Below are 18319 nucleotides of genomic sequence, written 5' to 3' on the forward strand. Positions count from 1 at the left end.
TGATTCTCCTGCCTCAGCCTCCCAAGTGGATGGGATTACAGGCGTGTGCCTCCATGCCCGGCTAATTTTTGTATTTTTAGTAGAGACGGGGTTTCGCCATGTTGGCCAGGCTGGTTTCAAACTCCTGACCTCAGGTGATCCTCCCACCTCGACCTCCCAAAGTGCTGGGATTACAGGCGTGAGCCACCATGCCTGACCTTTTGTCTTGTTTTTAAACATTACCACCGCCATCCCAGCCTTTGGCAACCACCACCTTGATCGGTAAGCAGCCATCACCATTGAGGCAAGATCCTCTACCACCAGAAAAGTTATGCCTGGCAGAAGGCTTGGATGATCATTAGCATTTTTAGCAATAAAGAATTTTGAATTAAGAAATATCCATTGGTTTTTAGACATAATGTTATTGCACACTTAATAGACTACAGTATAGTATAAATATAACGTTGTTGTTTTTGTTTGTTTGTTTTGTTTTTGAGACAGGGTGTCACTCTGTTGTCCAGGATGGAGTCCAGTGTCCAGGATGGCACACTGCAGCCTCAAACTCTGGGTCTCAAGTGATGCTCCCACCTCAGCCTCCTGAGTAGCTGGGAATATAGACACGCGCCACCATGCCCAGGTAATTTTTAAATTTTTGTAGAGACAGGGTCCTCCCAGTGTTGCCCAAACTGGTCTCAAATTCCTGGGCTCAAGCAATTCTCCCGTCTTGGCCTCCTAAAGCACGGGGATTACAGGAGTGAGCCACTGTGCCAAGCCTAAACATAACGTTTATATGCACCGGAAAACCAAACATTTATGTGACTCACTTTATTGCACTATTTACTTTATTGCAGTGCTCTGGACACACACGATCTCTGAGGTGTGCTTGAACTTGAGTATAACCAATCAGCAGTGTTAGTATTGTCACTAGTTTTCTTGCATGCACTCTTGCCAACCTCCTCCAATGTATTCTAACTGTAATGCAAATAGATTGAACTTAAAGACACCAGTATCATGACACTTCCCTCTTACACGCCTTCAAATGCTGCACATTACTCTTAGGGAAAATGCCAACATCTCTCTCCTAGCCTATATGGCCCTGCCTGTCTCTTCAGCCTTGTCTCAAACTTCTTTCTCCTTTGCTGTGAACCAGCCAGAGACACCTTGCAGTTCTCTGAATGTGCGACTCTTTCCTGCCACAGGACCTGTTTACTGCTGTTCCTCCTGCTCAGAAAGCTCTTCTTCCACCTCTTTCATCTGGCTTCCTTTTCCTTTAGATCTCAGCTGAAGATTCCCTCTCAGTCCCTAACCCTTTCCCAGAAAGTAGGTCAACCCCTCCCTGCCCCATTCCACACTCAGGGCTGCACATCTCAGAGCTATCTACAGAAGTTACTTACCACAGTTTTAAAATTACACTTTAGTATTTTAGATTACTTGGTTAATTAATGTTTGATTCAATCGTCTATGCCTCTCTTGCTCGATTCTAAACTCCATGAGGTCAGGGACCATGTTGTTTTGTTTACTGCTACATCTCCCTGGCACCTAGCAAGCAAAGAATAAATCTTCATTCAACAAATGAATGAATGAGAGGGCTAAGAATCTATATGTGCAAAGATTAAATATTAATGGGCTGGAAGAATTTGGTTGTAGCGATGCATGTATACACACAGTAGATATCCATGCACATCTATCCGTTTTTAAAATATGTACTCCAGAAAGGTAGAGGCATAAGAGAGAATGTGACTAGTTGATAGAGAGAGAATACCATGCTATTAACTCATTCATCCATTTTTTATTCATATTTGTTCATTCAAGTGTCACAAGAAGGAAAATTTGTTTTTATTTGAACAGCTGGCACTATAATTTTCCTTAGGAAGGGAATTGCCTTCGTTGCAACAATAACACAAAAGGCTGTGGAAAGTATTTGGGTTAAGAAGTGAGTCCCCTTCCCCCACACCATTCGCTATACCACCAAGCAATGAGAGATTAATACCAGTCTAGACATGTAGCTTTCTGATCATCTGACCTGTTGTAGAGACAAAGTTCAGCGAAATTAGAGAAAAAAGTGACTAGCTCAGCTCTTAGTGGATTCCCCCTGTATATCAGTTGTCACAACTTGGTCATTATTATGAACTATTCAACAGACATTTTAAAATAGAGGCCACTAACAAGTATCTGGCTCAGGAAATTCTATGCTTTTGATTGAAACATCTATTCTATAGGACCCCAGACAGCAGTACTGAAATTGTATTGTAAGCAACAACACATTTGATTTATACTCTTACCTTCATGGAAGACCATCCCACTTCTGCATAAAATAGAAAAATGTAATTATTGACATCATGACAGAAACAGTGATGCTGGAGCACAAAATCCATTCTTCTTGTGCTCTGAATAAAAGATGTAATCGGATGCAATCATTTCATTAATACACACATGGCCCTGTAATGGGAATACAGAGGACCAGATGGCCAGGAGTAGACTGAGATGAAATGAGATGGGTGTTTGCAGTTTAGCAACTAACTACTTAGCCTGTATGGATTATATTAAGTACATACAGAGCCACATGAACACATTTTCAGAATGAAATTCTCACTTTGTGTCCAGAAGCACCATTCCCAGCATGGGGGAAAAGCCCTGTAAGGCTGTTATGCCTGAGTAGTGGGTAGCATATATTATTGCATTAGTGCTCAAACGTGACTGCATATTGAAATCGCCTGGAGAGTTTTAAAAATATGTATTAAAGCATAGATCTCACTTCCAGAAATGCTGAGTTAATTGGTCTGGGGTACAGCATAGGCCCTGGGATTTTTCAAAGCTCCCCATGTGATTCTATGGTGTAGTAAAGTTTAAGAATCATTGCATTTCTGTAATTTCTGTATTTCCACAAGTAGGAGCACTTTGTTGATCAATAAAAGAAGCAAGTGCTTGTGTGGTGTCATTTGGGAGGGCTCACAACACTACACCCTTGCCCGCAAATAGCTATTCTCTCCTTATGCATAGCGTTTGGAAAACGACCTAGGAAATTTCATTTCTTTGGATGAAGGCTTTGCAACTTAAATGAGGATAATTCTTCTGAGAAGGATAATACATTAAGTGGTTATCAGTTATTAACACTCTGGTGTGTGCTTGTTTATCGGATTATTTTCCTTTATGGTGGTGGAGTGACATGCAGGGACTGGGTGAAGCACAATGGTGGGAGGCTCTAAGGTCAATAGGATATAAATTCAAGGTGAGTTCCAGGAGAGATTTGACCAAGGCAGTCTATAGTCAAGGTGGAATGATGCGTGTATACCAAAAAAGGACAGTTAGTGTGAGAATCTGAAAGTCAGAAATGACTGAACCAGATCACATGGGCAACTTGGAGTCCATGCTGGTGACAAACCCTTGGCTGAGCATGAGGTGAGTGATGAGTGGGTGGTAGCTCCTTTCCAGCCTCACCTCAGCTGTAGAAACGAGAGGCTCTCCACACTAGATTTGAATGTTGGTCCCTAAGAGTTGATCAGAAGGCAAGTAGTTGACAAGAACTAGAAAAATACAAAAACCTCTGTGCTAAGTAATGCCTGAGCCCCCAGAGTCCCAGCAAAAACAGAAATTAGCTGAATTTCAGGAAGTCAAGATATCAGGCAACCAAGGGAGTCCACATACAATCAGGAGCACAAGAAGGAACCTTGAATGTAAGCTTCAGATCTTAGAGAAGGTTCCTTTGGGATGAATACCAATTCCGCATAATAATCTTGGTACCAGGATGGATCCAACTTTTAGCTCTTGTAGCACTACACTCTGATGTGGAAGAGCAGAAAGGGCACATGTGGGAAAAGAAATATATTCTCCCAGCTTAACAATTCTGTCAAGGGCAGGTGCTACCGATGTGCATTTCCCCTGCAATTTCCTCATCTCTTTCATACAGATTAGAAAGGCTCTCAGCAGGAAGCCCTGCTATATCCTTCCTTGCTGGGCCTCCGGCTGGACAGCAACAATGAGAGTGAAGGGAAGGGTGCCTAGACACCAGGCAGGCAGGCTCTTCTGCACTGTAGCTGAATGCTATTCATGGGAATAGCACTGACTTCAAAGAAATCTCTTTGTGTGGGTTTAATGAGCCCCCCTGGGAAGCTCCTGATGTGAATGGGAATCACGACTTGATATAAAAGTGAAAGATTATGTGTCAGCAGGGATGATTTGATTCTTAATGCAGTGTTAATTTATTTGCTGTGATTTCACACATCTGCTTTGGCCACAATACCATATTACATTAATCCCTGAGATATTATTACACATAGGTATATTCCGTATATACAAGGTAGTCAGGGAACGGGAGAATTTGTATATGTAATTGTTGAAAAAGGAGATATACTCTTTTATTCAACGAACTAGCAGGCAGAGGACTCTAGATTTCCCTACCATTTGGATACATAATCTCTTGGTTATAAGACATGATTTGGCATTTGGGTCCATGAGATGGCAAAATAATTTTGAAGACAGCAGATTCTGGAGAATCTTAGATCACAAAGCAAGCCACTACATTTAGGGCTACTTAAGATTGGTAGGTTGGACAGCTTTACTCTCTTTGGAAACATTACTTCATAAATTTTGTCTGAACAGCAAAAACAAGTGTTTCCCTAAACATTTGAACTGAGGCTTATACATAGGGAAGGACACACGAAAGAAAAAAGAGAAAAACCATTCTGCAACAAAGAAAAATAGATTCCATCTGCCACTTATGTCCTTTTGAGTCTCCCAAGACAGGTTGGGGTTGCCCCTTAAGAAGACAATTTGATGGTTTCATTAGGAAACAGATGTATATAGGCCACTGGGGGAGATAAAGCTCAGTTAATCCTAGCTGTTTGTGAATGACATGTAGGAGAGTTCAACACAGAGATCAATTCCAAATCAAATGCAGTCCCTCCCAAGCCACACAAATTTCAGGAGGCTACAGATGCTGGCACTTCCCAGGGCAGAAGTATCCAGGACTGAGCTCAGCTCGCCGGGGTTGCCTCCCTGATGCTGCAGCCCAAGCCTTACCTGCTCAGCAGCACTCCCCGGGTTAGTTCAGCAGGTGTCTGGACTGCAGTAATGAGAGAAGAATGGAAGTGAGGGGCAGGGGGCTGGTGGTTAGTAAGAAGGCTTTGTACTGAGGGGTCCAAGCTATCCTAAGTGTGTAGGAACTTTCACTTTGCAAAGGGAGCCCCTTTCTTCTCTGTGACTTGAATATTTCTTGTGATTATGGAGGAGACCCAGGACACACTTCTCTTCAGGAAAAGTGCAGCTCTGCCAGGTGGAGGGGACTAGAGAGCCAGAATAGCTGACCTTCTCTTTCAACAAATGCTTGAGTTTAAAGACACTATGAAAAGAACCATGATATATGAGCATGCTCTCTGATCTCTAGGAATTTACGGTCCAGTAGAATAGAAGTCAGTAGATTAATGTTCATTCTTACAACATATACAAAGCTCCTATGAGGTTTCATTTACCAAACATATGAAGCTGCAAAGCTAAAAGGTTCACCTGGGAGTCTGTGGTTGAGAAGAGAATGAAATTTTGAGCACATATAAGGATAAGAGCAAATCCAGACACCCCATATAGTAAATGGGATCATTGTTAGTAGCTCTACATTCTCTCCTGTATTATAACATTCAACCACACCCTTTGCTCCATGCCTTTGCAGTTTTTCCCACTAGATGTGGAGAATATTTCCCCACTCTGTTAATGGAAAATACTCTTTGGTAAGACATAGATTTGCAAGGTCAACAACCTAGGTATTTTTTTCCTCTGAATGTTCGGAGGTGAGCATGTTCCCACTTTAATTCCCCTTTCCTTCTTCAAATTTCACATTTTTTTCATACTTTTAAATAATTTTGATCTTCTCTAGGATTCTGAATACCACATTCTTCATAGCTGTTCCTTTGCTACCCATATGATTTTAAGGAAGCGATCTAAACTTTGGGTCATTTTTAACATCTATGAAACAAGTGGATGATAGATTTCCTCGTCCCTAGGATTCATTCCTGCCCTAATAGTCATGGAACTAAAAGTTCTCAGGTTTTTATTGTTTTTGGAGCCATGGAGGAGAACCTGTTAATAATACAGCTACCTCAATCTTGTTTCCACAGATTTCAATTTAGCAGAGTTGGTATGGGGTTGCAGCATCTGTATTTTTGGTGAAGATCCCCAGACAGTCTGTTTTGCAGCAAAGTTTATTCTATGAGCATTCTATGAATTTCAGTGTTTTTCATCCAAAACTATTACTTTAATAAACAGAATGGTTTTAAATAAGAGGTAATGGAAAGAACTTTCCAGTTCCCTTAAATGGGCATTTTCAATCAGAGGGAAGTTGAGATAATCAGAATCTATCAAGATGATATAATGCCCTGAGGAAACAGAGATGCCTGGATCCACAGAGAACCATTTCACATTTAATGCACATTTAATGCACATTTATCAGAACAAACTATTAATTGAAAATGGAGTTGACAGGACTTGAAAGAGGAAGTACAACGTAGTAAGTGTGAAATTTATGAGTGGTTATTGAAAAGAAAAATAGTTATTTCCGAAGTGTGGTGGTGATCCTAAGATTTTTATTTAAAAGTAGCCTACACAGTCCAATAGATGAGTTTTAAAATATAGGTTCTATATATATGCGTCTTTGTGCATTTATACACCTATGTTGTTTACACATGTTTATATGTGGAATCTATATGGCATATTAAAGTATATTTCAAAATAATACACAAATGATCAACAATTCAGTCATAGCGTGGTGCTTGAAAGTTGCATTTTCTGCAGTCTATGTTCTTAGGATCATAATCTTTAACGGTTTGGGAAAGCCAACACATAAAATGACAATTTTCAGTTGTGCAGCCTATTTTAGGACATTTAAAGATGTTAAACAGATTTCCCTTTGGACTTACTCATTCACTCCTTGTCTAAGATCATTTACTATAAAAGAGTCTGCCAGACAAGGAGGGAATACAGGGACCTAGGGCCAAGGGGAGTAGAAGGGAAACCTGGGAAAACACACCAAGCTTGGGCTAGGGGATCACATTCCATCTGGAAGCTAACTGAACAATAGGATATCCATTCGTCCTCACCCTTGAACCTCCTCCGTGTTCAGAAGGAAACTAAGAAATGCCTGCCCTAGTCCTAATGTTTCATTTACACTTCATCCCTCTCTCCATTGTTAGTGGACACGTTTACTCCTTTGCAGTGAAAGGCTGCTTTATTGGGGTAAGGGTGTCAACCCTAGCAGAGGATTTCAGTGATCTTTCTGGCGGCGAAGTTTACGCCATGTGTTTAAACATCATTTTATGAAGAAGTACGCTGTGAGTGGACTCAGGGACATGCCTTGCACCTTTCTTCCCAGTCCCTGGGCCACCAGCTACCCAACCACCTCGGTTGTTCCAGAAGTGAAGGCTCACCATGGTGTGGCTTATATAATACACATAGTGCTATGATCCCTGTGGATAATTAAAGCTAGGTCCCTTTATATGCCTAGGACAAGTTAACAACCCTTTCACGGTTGTGTTTTCAAAAGGATGACAACTACTTTCCCATTGTACTTTTGTACATTTACATCAAACACTCCCAACTACAGTGTCTCCTAATACGGACCCCTGGGCTAATTAGCAGCTTAGTGTGATTGTTTCAATTTTTCAGCGACCAATTAAGTAGTTGCTCTAGACAGAACTGACAACACAATGTGAATTTTAAAAACCGCGATCTGCTGGTTGAGGGGAGAAAGCCAAACCCAGTAAAGAAAGTGGGGGCAGGGCGAGGCTGTGAGTGGCTCTGTTTCTGCTAGCAGAATACTGGGTCTTAAATTCAGATTAAATCACAGCTTACCTGACGAGTATCCCCCGCCCTTCCCACTAGTAAAATAATAACAAATAATTTAAAAAGAGCAGAGCATCTGGGTTACTGCAACGGGAAGCGAGACCTTTAACCATAGCCACCCTACTCGCTCATTGCGAGGCACCTGTTAGATGCGCTCTTGTACCCTGATCCCCATACAGAGAGACAGCTCCACACCTGCATTTACCCTTCAGCCTAAATGGATTCCCATCAAGCCTTTCCCACTTCAGTGTCGGATCCACAGAGGCACCGAACCGCAGCCACTCTCCAGAAGCACTCTCAGCCCCTCCGTCCCCTAAGGGAGATTTAAAAGTGGTCGCCCCCACTCGCCCTCCCTCAGCCAGCATCTCCATCTAGGGAAGGAATTTCAGTTGTCTCCCGAAGGCCAAAAGCGAAAAGGTGAGGGATGCACTGAGAGAAGAGAAGATACCCAACTCACTCCCCTCCCCACTCACCCACGCGTCCGCTCCCGGCTCCCCCCTCCGCCTGCTTGGGTCTGGCGGTCAGGTGAGGTTACCTGGGCTCCCCGAGAAGCCCCGAGGGGCGCTGCAGTCCTTCTTTTTCGAAATCGCCCCGCTCCCCGCCGGGCCCCCAGGACTCTTGCCCCTCTCCCCCCCGCGCGCGTCCCCGGCCCCTCGGGCTCCGACACGCAGCGACAGCCGCACAGCGCGCTCTGCTCCCCTCCGCCGACCTGGCGTGACGCAGGCGGAGACTACTTAAGGGCGGATTAGAGGCGGCGGCCGCGGATCCCCGAGCCCGAGCATTCGGCTCCGCGCGCTCAGCCCCTGCCTCGCAGGCTGCCGCGCCGGAGCGCCAGGTGCCCGCCGAAGTAGCAGGAACAGAGCCGGTGCCCGGACCCTCCCCCGGCCCCCAACCTGCGGCAGAGAGCGGCGCCGAGACCCCTCCTGGGCGGGCGAGCGCTCAAAGACCTGCAGGCTGCCACCCCGCCCCTCGTCCCGGCGTCCGCGGGATCCAGACCCGAACCCCGGACGGCGCCCGAGGTTCGTGCTCTCTCTCTGGACCGCGCCAACTGCCCCATCGGTCCGGACGCGTTTGGATTTCTTTCCCCATTTCTTCTGTTTTAAGTACAATAATAGGAAAGGGGGATTCGAGGATTTTTTTTAAAAAATGCTTCTTTAATTGGGAGGCAATTCACTCCCATTCTGGAGGTGCGGCCCGGGGAGGGGCCAGGAGCAGGAACGTGCCCGGTGCTGCCCAGTCTTTGTCTGCTGCCTCCGGATGCACAGCGATGGGGGAATGGACCATCTTGGAGAGGCTGCTGGAAGCCGCGGTGCAGCAGCACTCCACTATGATCGGGAGGTAAGGGCGACAAGCCGGCAGTCAGCGGGCCCCGTCGGGCGGCCCCGGGAGTCCCTTCTCACACCCGGACTGAATCCCCCGCTCCAACCCCCAGCCGGTCCTCTGCCTCCTCCCCATCGTCCTAAGTCAAGGCTCCGGTGTTCCTGGCGATGAGGGATTACCCGACGCCCCGCGATGCCCCCCTCCTCTAGCTACTCCTGACCAACTGCCCATCCCTTCCCCATCAAGCACCACTGGGGCTTCACTCTTCCCACATCAGAAAAGCAGCCGCTGGCTCAGTCCTGGTCCCTCCACTCTCCAGAGTCAGAGCCAATCTCCATCCGGTTCCCTAAATAGAATCTACAAAGAAGGCAGGATTGCATTTGGACAGAGAAAGGCAAATGGGGAGATGGATTTGCTCTTCAGAGCAGATGCCTCTTTTCTCAACAAATAATTACTAAACTAAACTTATTTGGCCGTGTAAACTTACCGAGCCTACACACCCAATTGCCATTTTTGTGTCTGTATATCTATGTCTCTAGAGTTCAATATATATAAATATATATTCATAGCCATCTACTTATATAAAGCATTAAATTTAATATTCATGTTGAGAATAAACTAAATATACCCATGGAGTAGTTACATGTAACACACCCTGTGTGTAGACCTTGAAGCATGCACCGTCTGTAAAGGTATTCTGTGTGCATTTGCCATATCCAGAGTGAAGGTGTGTTTTGTGTTTCTATACATTCTATATAGAGAGATGAAATCTATCTGTTCCAAGTAGACTATGTCCAGTGTATGATGTTGTGTGTACCTGGGATCTCTATAATATGAAATGTTCCCAGCTTACCAGCACTCAGCAGAAAAGGAAGAGACAAAAAGCTTTCCCAGATTCCCAGTTCAGTACCAGCCGGGGCTGGACAGCTCCCCAGTCAAACGACTGGAAAACATCAGCAAAGGGAAGGGAGGAGCAGGGGTTTCCTGTCAGTGACGCAGCCCGTGAGAACCTCTCTCCCTCCCTCTTCCTCTGCTCAGGATCCTGTTGACTGTGGTGGTGATCTTCCGGATCCTCATTGTGGCCATTGTGGGGGAGACGGTGTACGATGATGAGCAGACCATGTTTGTGTGCAACACCCTGCAACCCGGCTGTAACCAGGCCTGCTACGACCGCGCCTTCCCCATCTCCCACATACGTTACTGGGTCTTCCAGATCATAATGGTGTGTACCCCCAGTCTTTGCTTCATCACCTACTCTGTGCATCAGTCCGCCAAGCAGCGAGAACGCCGCTACTCTACTGTCTTCCTAGCCCTGGACAGAGACCCGCCTGAGTCCATAGGAGGTCCTGGAGGAACTGGGGGTGGGGGCAGTGGTGGGGGCAAACGAGAAGATAAGAAGTTGCAAAATGCTATTGTCAATGGGGTGCTGCAGAACACAGAGAACACCAGTAAGGAGACAGAGCCAGATTGTTTAGAGGTTAAGGAGCTGACTCCACACCCATCAGGGCTACGCACTGCATCAAAATCCAAGCTCAGAAGGCAGGAAGGCATCTCCCGCTTCTACATTATCCAAGTGGTGTTCCGAAATGCCCTGGAAATTGGGTTCCTGGTAGGCCAATATTTTCTCTATGGATTTAGTGTCCCAGGGCTGTATGAGTGTAACCGCTACCCCTGCATCAAGGAGGTGGAATGTTATGTGTCCCGGCCAACTGAGAAGACTGTCTTCCTAGTGTTCATGTTTGCTGTAAGTGGCATCTGTGTTGTGCTCAACCTGGCCGAACTCAACCACCTGGGATGGCGCAAGATCAAGCTGGCTGTGCGAGGGGCTCAGGCCAAGAGAAAGTCAATCTATGAGATTCGTAACAAGGACCTGCCCAGGGTCAGTGTTCCCAATTTTGGCAGGACTCAGTCCAGTGACTCTGCCTATGTGTGAGAGGGAAGGTTTCACAAAGGTCTGGGGGATGGCAAGAGCCCCAAGGCAGATGACTGCTCAGAGGTGGCTGTGTCCACCCTCATTTATGTGACTCTCACCATTAAGATGTAGGATAAGACTGGATAAAAGAAGATTTTGCATCAATGGGAGAAGAGGAAAAGTGGAACCATTTTCACATATCACCTAATTGGTTCCACAGAGACAACTGGGTCGAGTGATGAAATGGATGAATTGGACTTCTTTGGGCCCTTTCTGTTCATGGCCCAAGCCTAATCCTGATAACACTGAACTTGCACAGCTACCAAGTAGGACTTAGCCCTGCTGAGCTCTTTATTCTGGTGAATGATGTGAGTTGAGTACTTCATTGATACAAAATTTGTGACCTATCTCAACATGTCCTTTTATCCTGAGCCATGGGACAAACATCCTTGAGGCACCCTTCATGTATCTCCCCCACCAGCATGCCCCTTTCCCTCAATCCAGAATAGCATGCCAGCTGTTTTTTTTTCAGAATCTGGCCTTACATTAGACCTAATGTTGTTTATTTGCAAACTTAGAGGGAATTACATGGGGTGCTTACTGGAGAATGGCCATGGCAGAGGTTTTCATTAGAGCCCCATCTCACTGGCCCTTAGTCATGATGAAAACCTTAGGAATGTCTCAATCTTTCCAATTTTCTAACTCAAACTGCACTGGTGCTGTTTATTAGGGATGGGGGATGGGGGATGGGGGATGGGGGATGGGGAATGGGTGGGAGGGAGGGAACTGCAACATGCAACTACAACACTTTTGTGAGATTGTTGTTGCACTGTTAGGCACACGGTTACGAGCTTCAGGTTATTTCTGCCTTTCAGCTTGTGGGCTTTGGTTAAGATTAAAAAGATTTTTTTTGGCTAATATCAAGGGTGTCTACCTGAGCCACAGCATTTGTAACTGGTGTATCTCACTCATTTTCTTACATAGTTTTGTTGTGCAACACAGCTGCACGGTCATTTTGCCATGATTTGAATTTACCTGTGTGCTTACACCAGAGACCTTAATCATCCCATGTCAATCCTGATTTATTGTTTTTTCAGTTATTTTTTGAAACACACACACACATACACATACAAAATTACTGGCTTAAAAGACCTGGAACTAAACACTATTGGCTAACATGTGTTTACGGTGACTTATTTGAGACATATACCAAAGGTTCAAAAACCTATTGCTTTGGACTGTGAATATGTTTCCTTCTTTTTGCTCTTATTTAAGTGCCATACTGTATCTTTCATATCCACTGTATATTTAGTTAAAATATTGGCCAAGAGAAATATCTGGGTAATGTGCTTTTATGAAGCCCTTTGTTCCCTTTGAATTATCATTATCATTTTTGATTTAGATATGGACATGGTGTAACACACAACTAAGGATTTGTTTAAAATAAAATTCTTGCCTTTTTTTATAAAATAGGAAGAGTCTGCACTTTTTGATTGGAGTATATTTATTTAAATGCACGATCAAAAATGTTTTAACAGCAAAACATTGGGGGTAGGAAGTAAGTGATGGTTGAATATTTGAGGAATGACCAATAAAATTCAATCAGCCACTAACAGATGAAGAGAGACTTTTCATGAATATTTTCTTCCAAATCAATGTTTTATGAATGTTCATAAGGGAGTGGTGAGATATTCAAATAGTATTATTAATAACTCCTTTCCATTTCAGCTCAGAACTTTCCCTGCTTGTCTATTTCTTATAACACAAATGTCAATACTACATCATATTAGCCCATTCCAAGAGTGGAATTTGTTTTTCTTTCCACCACATTTTTTTTTCCTGACATGGATTGTTACACTTGGCAGGCATGCTATTCTCTCCATGATCTCTTCAGGGTCTGAGTCTGATGCTTAACACAATGCTAAGCCGGTAGTCAAGCAGATCTCTCTAGACCAGTGCTGCCAGTAGAACTTTCTGTAATGAAGGGGATTTGTTTTCATGAGGCCCAATGTGGCAACAACTAGCCACGTGTGACTACTGAGCTCTTAAAACATGGCTAGTGCAAATCAAGAACAGAATTTCTAATTTTGTTTGATTAACTTAAATAGCCATGTATGGTTAGTTGCTACTCTATTACACAGCACATTTCTCAGTGGGTTCTTCAAAGGAGATTGATCATTTATTTACATGTCATAAGACATTACTTTTTAGCCACAACATTTTACTCTCATTTTTGGTATTTTCTGCCTACATGTGGTCCCATTATTTCAGCAGGCTAGTGTTCTTTCTCAGTTCTTCACTTGATCTTAGCCAAAAGGCCGAGAAGCGATCTTTCTCAATTCTTTAGTGCTACTCACCTTCTAATTCCAATGAGCACTTGGCTTGAACATTGTGAAGCAACGTGGGGTTTCCTGGACGATTGCTTTTCAAACACGATTGTTGCGTCTCAACTATGGCAGCACAGATGCCAACTTTAGAATGAAAATATGTTCATTTCAATCTATAGGTTTCTATCTGCAGTATAAATAAGCAGTTGAAGATGATTATCCTTGAGTAAAGAAACAGATCCTCCTCCGTTTTGTGTTTGGTAAGCTAAAAATGTTTTAAGACATCTCCCAGAGATGGAGGAAGAGTGTTGCTTGAGAGCTCTTAGCATATGCTTGGGTGTGAAAGAAATAGGAATCTGTGTGGAAAACAAGGTCTGTTGTATTTATGCCTTGATGTAGGATTAGAAGAACCGTAGTGTTTCCTGGTAGAAATGCATCCCATATCGGTGGGGTTGATCTATTTCAGTTCTGTGATGTTTCCCAACACCTACAAATGGCAAAATTATTAATTCACTTGTCAGCAATGGAGAAGAAAACACTTTCAGAGTATAGAGTCTTCCCTCAGAATGACCATTGGTGTCGGTCTTTTGCTTTCTATGTAATAAAGAAAATACACTGACGATTTTACGGTTCACATAGCTACGCAATAGGTGTAACCTTAATTTGTGTTTTGTGAGAGAACATCACTGATACAGCCTCTTAAATTTAAGAGACCTTTGGTGAACTGAAGGCCCTCTTGGCCTGTGCACAGCTGTCTGTGAGCGCATATGTGTGCATGTGTGCATGTGTGTGTGTGTACATTGGTTAAGTAGTGGGTGGCAGTGCATCAAATTGGTTTAAAAGTTTGGAGAATAGCCTGGAGAAACTGAAGTTGCTTAACCTGAGGAAAGAAAAGCTGAAAGGGTGGAATTTGTAATTTGTAAGTGCTTAAATAGTTAAGGGTAAAAAATATGAGGGATAGTTGTACTATCTGTGACCTCTGTGGACAGAGAAAAATGACTGGACTTAAAATCTAGGTGGGAGTGGTTTTAAAAGCACTAGAAAGAACATTGTTACCTTTTCACCTCTCTCTCTCTCTCTCTCTCTCTCTCTCTCACTGTTTTTCTCTGCAGGGAATACCTGCCCGTCTACCTCCTTTCACTGGACGCACCCATTAAAAATCAGTTTGGCTGTCCCCTCACCAAGGAACCTATTCTAACCCTCCTCCAGTCTGGCTTAGTGCTCTTGCTCTGAGTCCTCACAAAAGTCACTTTGCTGGTAACTTGCTGTGTGGAGATGAGAATTCTAGATCAGGGCATGGTTCCTTGAGGACAGAAACTATGCTTTACCCATTGTAACCATATACAACATTTATTGTCACCGTCTCAGTGTTTCATCTGAGAATGGTCTTATAGACTCAGAATGTATGAAAGCTAAACACATCCTGTGAAGACATTAAGGAAAACCTTTTATAGTAGAGTTGAAGAAACCAAAAGATCTAAACTCAAGACAGTGGGTTTTTAAAAAAGTGGTGTAAGCATTCATCTTGGAGGGTTGGAAGACTTTATTTGGAGGGAACTTAGAAAACATTATTTACATTGGTTTTGTTTTCTTCACATTTTATTAAGTGTATTAGTTCACTAAAGCTGGTGCCATAACAGAATACCACAGATTGGCTGGCTTGAACAGAAATTTATTTTCTCACTGTTCTGGAGGGTGGAAGTCCAAAACCAAGGTACTGACAAGTTTCATTTCTTCTGAGGCCTCTCTCATTGGCTTGCAGATGATCGTCTTCTCACAATGTCTTCACATGGTTGTTCCTTTATGCATCTGTAGCCGTGGTGTCACCTGGTGTGTCCAAATTTTCTCTTCTTATGAGGACACCAGTCAGATTGAATTAGAGCTTCATTTTAACTTAATCACCTCTTTAGAGGCCCTGTCTCCAAATAAAGGCACGTACTGGGCGTTAGGATTATCAGTATATGAATTTTTGGTGTGTGTGTTGGGGGGGTTGGCACCACTCAGCCCATAACACAAATTTTCACATCTTTAGGTACCCTTATGGTTGGGAGGATTACATGATTTCTTGTTCAAAACTGGATACCTTTGAGGATGAAAGGGTCAGAGTAGCCAACTGGATGGAACGCCAGAACAATGGGTAGAAATTTGGTCTGTCCTGGGCAAACCCAATTGTACGGATACCTTACTTAAGATAATAACCAAATATTGAGCTCCTGCTGCAGGGCCTGGAACCTTGGAAACACAGGGATAATAACACTTAAGTCTCAGTTTTTGAGAAGGGCTATGAAAAAGCAACTTCTCAGAAAAAAAGAGCAACATTTATGTCAATGAGTAGTGGAAAAATAGTACAGTAAAAACACTGATGCCCCTGCCCCACTCCAGACCTCCTATCTTAGAATCTCTGATGCCGTATGCTGGGCATCAGTATTTTTAATTTTCACACTCATAAGGTTGAGATCAACTGAGTCAGAGCAATAGCACAAGATTAAGAGAATCTCGTATTTGGTGGATAATTTATGACAGAAGGAAAAGGGAAGTGGGAGGTTCACACGGCAGAGCTGCGCTTGTTTAAATCATTAGTGATGAGAATATTAGTGATGAGAAGCTGTGGATGGAAGCCTAACCACAATTTTCAGGGCTTGAGCTGTGAGACCAGTGGCCATGGATGCGACTTTCACGGTGGCAAGACGGGCTGGCCACGGGTAGAATCTGGAGTGGACAGAGGAGGAAGCACTAAGACAGAGGTTGAAAAGAGCCAGTTAGCAAACCGGAGTTGTAGGGCAGTGTCGTAAAGGTAAGGGAGGTGGAATCTCCAGGAAGAAGATGTGGTATTAGTATTCAATTTTACCACGTCTTTAACCAGATGAAAGAGCAAAATAGAGGCTAGGTAAAGGACTCAAACACATCCAACTAGATTTGTGAGTGGTCTGTGAGAAAATGGAGAGAGGGAGCACAGGCTATCCTTTGCCTTAGATACTTCCAGACCTCCTGTAGGTTGGATGGAAACAATAAGGGCAGGCAAAGGGTAAATTATCAATCCCATTGCAGCCAATGCTCTGACAGCCCACCAGGCACAGCGAGCCAGATGTGGGGAGTCAGCTTCGTGACTACCCAACAGTTTATGTTCATTTAGTGGTTACCCCCCAGATGGAGTGTGTATTGGCTAAGACAGACCTGGCTGAACTGAACCTAAATGAGTAGTTAAGGCTAAAATGTACACAGTGGCTCTTGTCAGCTTTGGGTAACGAGGGCTGTAGGTAAGGACAGTGAATAAATGCAGAGGCCTCTGAGAGGACAGTGGAGCTGAAAGTCAACACATGAGTTACTGATGTGACTCAGATCCACTGTTCACCCCCGCCAGTGTTCTGAGTGTCTGGTAGCTGTGGCCAATGAGGTGGTGAGAAATGGACCAGTTCTTCCTGACTCCAAAGGGGAGGGATGTTTTCTCAAACATGTTTATCTAACTTAATACATAAAGGATCTATCATCTGTAAATATACTTCCACTTCCCCAACTTTCAACTCCTTTTCTTAAAAGGTCTAAATCTCCAAAAATACCAAGCAATAGAAAGTCCTTCAATCCAGTGGTTTCCTGAGCACCGACGGTGTGCAAGGCTCTGTAATAGGTATTACAGGAAATATACAGACAGATATGATGCCCTCCCTACTCCCACCAGGCCTGCAGCCAACCTGAGAAGAATAAGACAACCCTAGAAGGCAGAATGGGATCTCTGCCTTAGTCAATGCTCAAAGGATTCTGAGTTCCAAGAGGGGAAACATCACATCTGCTGTGTGTACATGTGAGCTGGGGAGGTGGAAGGATAGTAAAGCTTTTTATCAATAAAGCATGGAAAGACTTTTCCATGGAAAAGCATGGAAAGACCAACAAAGTTTTTCTTTACTTTTCGATATATATGTATATATATTTTGTTTGTTTGTTTGCCAAGGGGGTGAAACAATTCTGAGACTCATCACTCAGCCCAGACACCACTCCATGGATGGCCAGTGCTATCTGCCATTTGTGGGGCCAGTACCTGTGCCATCCCATCACATTGCAGTGGACTGTGGCTGGGTATCCTGGACCTTGCCTTGTGGACAGCCTGGGCTGACCTGGGAGCGGATGTTGTGAGCCAGTTAGTTCTCTGAGCAGATCAGCAGAAGCTGGGTAGACTCCTGGAAGCTGTGACCTAGTTGTGATTTTCTGAATATGAAAAGTCTGGGTGTTGATCAGGGTCTGCAACAGGAGCCACTTCATCTTGAACCTGACTGAGACATGGAGTCCTAGATTAGATTCAGAACAGATAGATATGGTAGAGTAGGTTGGAGAAGCTACCCAAAAAATGTGAGCTGTGCTAAAAGGAGCCGAGCCAATACTCCTGGGCCCATGAGGGAGGCTGGAGAGATGTGAGCTTATTTCATGGAACTGAGAATCTGCAATGTTTGGAAACAATGATGATCCCAGGTTGGTATCAAAAAACTTCACCAAGAAGGTGGTATTGAGGTGGGTCCCCCCAAAGAAGAGAGAATTGGGTAGGAAACAACAAAAACATTCACCTCCAGCTGAGAACTGGGGAATCTTGTTTTGTCTGGAGCTCACAGAGAGAAGTCATGGGAGGTGAGTTTGGATAATGGACTGTGCTTGGACTGTGCTGCACATCAGGCAAAGGAAGCTGAGCTGAATTGGGTAGACAATGTGAAGACATGCCTCTCAACAAAGCCTTTTTTTTTTTTTTTTTGAACAGTATCTTGCTGTGTTGCCCAGGCTGGAGTGCAGTAGCATGACTGTGGCTCTCTGCAACCTCAAACTCCTGGGCTGAAGCAATCTCCCACTTCAGCTTCTAGGGTAGCTGGGACTACCAGCATGCACGACCATGCCTGGCTCCAACAAACCCTCTTAAATACCATTTATTTGAGCACTGCCATGTCCCCAGGCTTCAGCCACACTGTCCCTGTCT

At 44.1% G+C, this 18319-nt stretch overlaps 1 protein-coding gene and 2 long non-coding RNA genes across 4 annotated transcripts in view; 1 reads left to right on the forward strand and 2 right to left on the reverse strand.

The window, feature by feature from the left end:
- Nucleotides 1–8425, reverse strand: part of LOC105492927 (uncharacterized) — a 27891-nt gene extending 19466 nt beyond the window's left edge. For both annotated transcript variants that reach the window (XR_011606190.1, XR_011606189.1), the window contains exon 1: nt 8342–8425. This is a non-coding gene — a long non-coding RNA (uncharacterized lncRNA). The remainder of the gene's footprint in view (nt 1–8341) is intronic.
- Nucleotides 8426–8580: 155 nt separating this feature from the next.
- LOC105492930 (gap junction protein delta 2) lies at nt 8581–11773 on the forward strand. The gene is made up of 2 exons (XM_011760325.3): nt 8581–9144; nt 10165–11773. Exons 1-2 carry the CDS (start codon nt 9074–9076, stop codon nt 11057–11059), a joined length of 966 nt encoding a protein of 321 aa, XP_011758627.1. The 5' UTR covers nt 8581–9073; the 3' UTR covers nt 11060–11773.
- LOC139355479 (uncharacterized) lies at nt 8994–10148 on the reverse strand. Its single transcript, XR_011606192.1, has 3 exons — nt 9980–10148; nt 9376–9483; nt 8994–9131 (listed from the first exon to the last, which is right to left on the reverse strand). It is a non-coding gene; the product is annotated as an uncharacterized lncRNA (long non-coding RNA).
- Nucleotides 11774–18319: the final 6546 nt, after the last annotated feature.

The sequence above is a fragment of the Macaca nemestrina genome, chromosome 7 (assembly GCF_043159975.1).
Source record: "Macaca nemestrina isolate mMacNem1 chromosome 7, mMacNem.hap1, whole genome shotgun sequence".
In the NCBI taxonomy this organism is placed as follows: domain Eukaryota; kingdom Metazoa; phylum Chordata; class Mammalia; order Primates; family Cercopithecidae; genus Macaca; species Macaca nemestrina.

Bases quoted from the DNA above. Each gene is read 5' to 3' on its own strand.
- LOC105492930 (XM_011760325.3), top strand. From the start codon at position 9,074: ATGGGGGAATGGACCATCTTGGAGAGGCTGCTGGAAGCCGCGGTGCAG. The intron at 9,145-10,164 runs GTAAGGGCGACA...TCCTCTGCTCAG, and splicing joins CACTCCACTATGATCGGGAG to GATCCTGTTGACTGTGGTGG.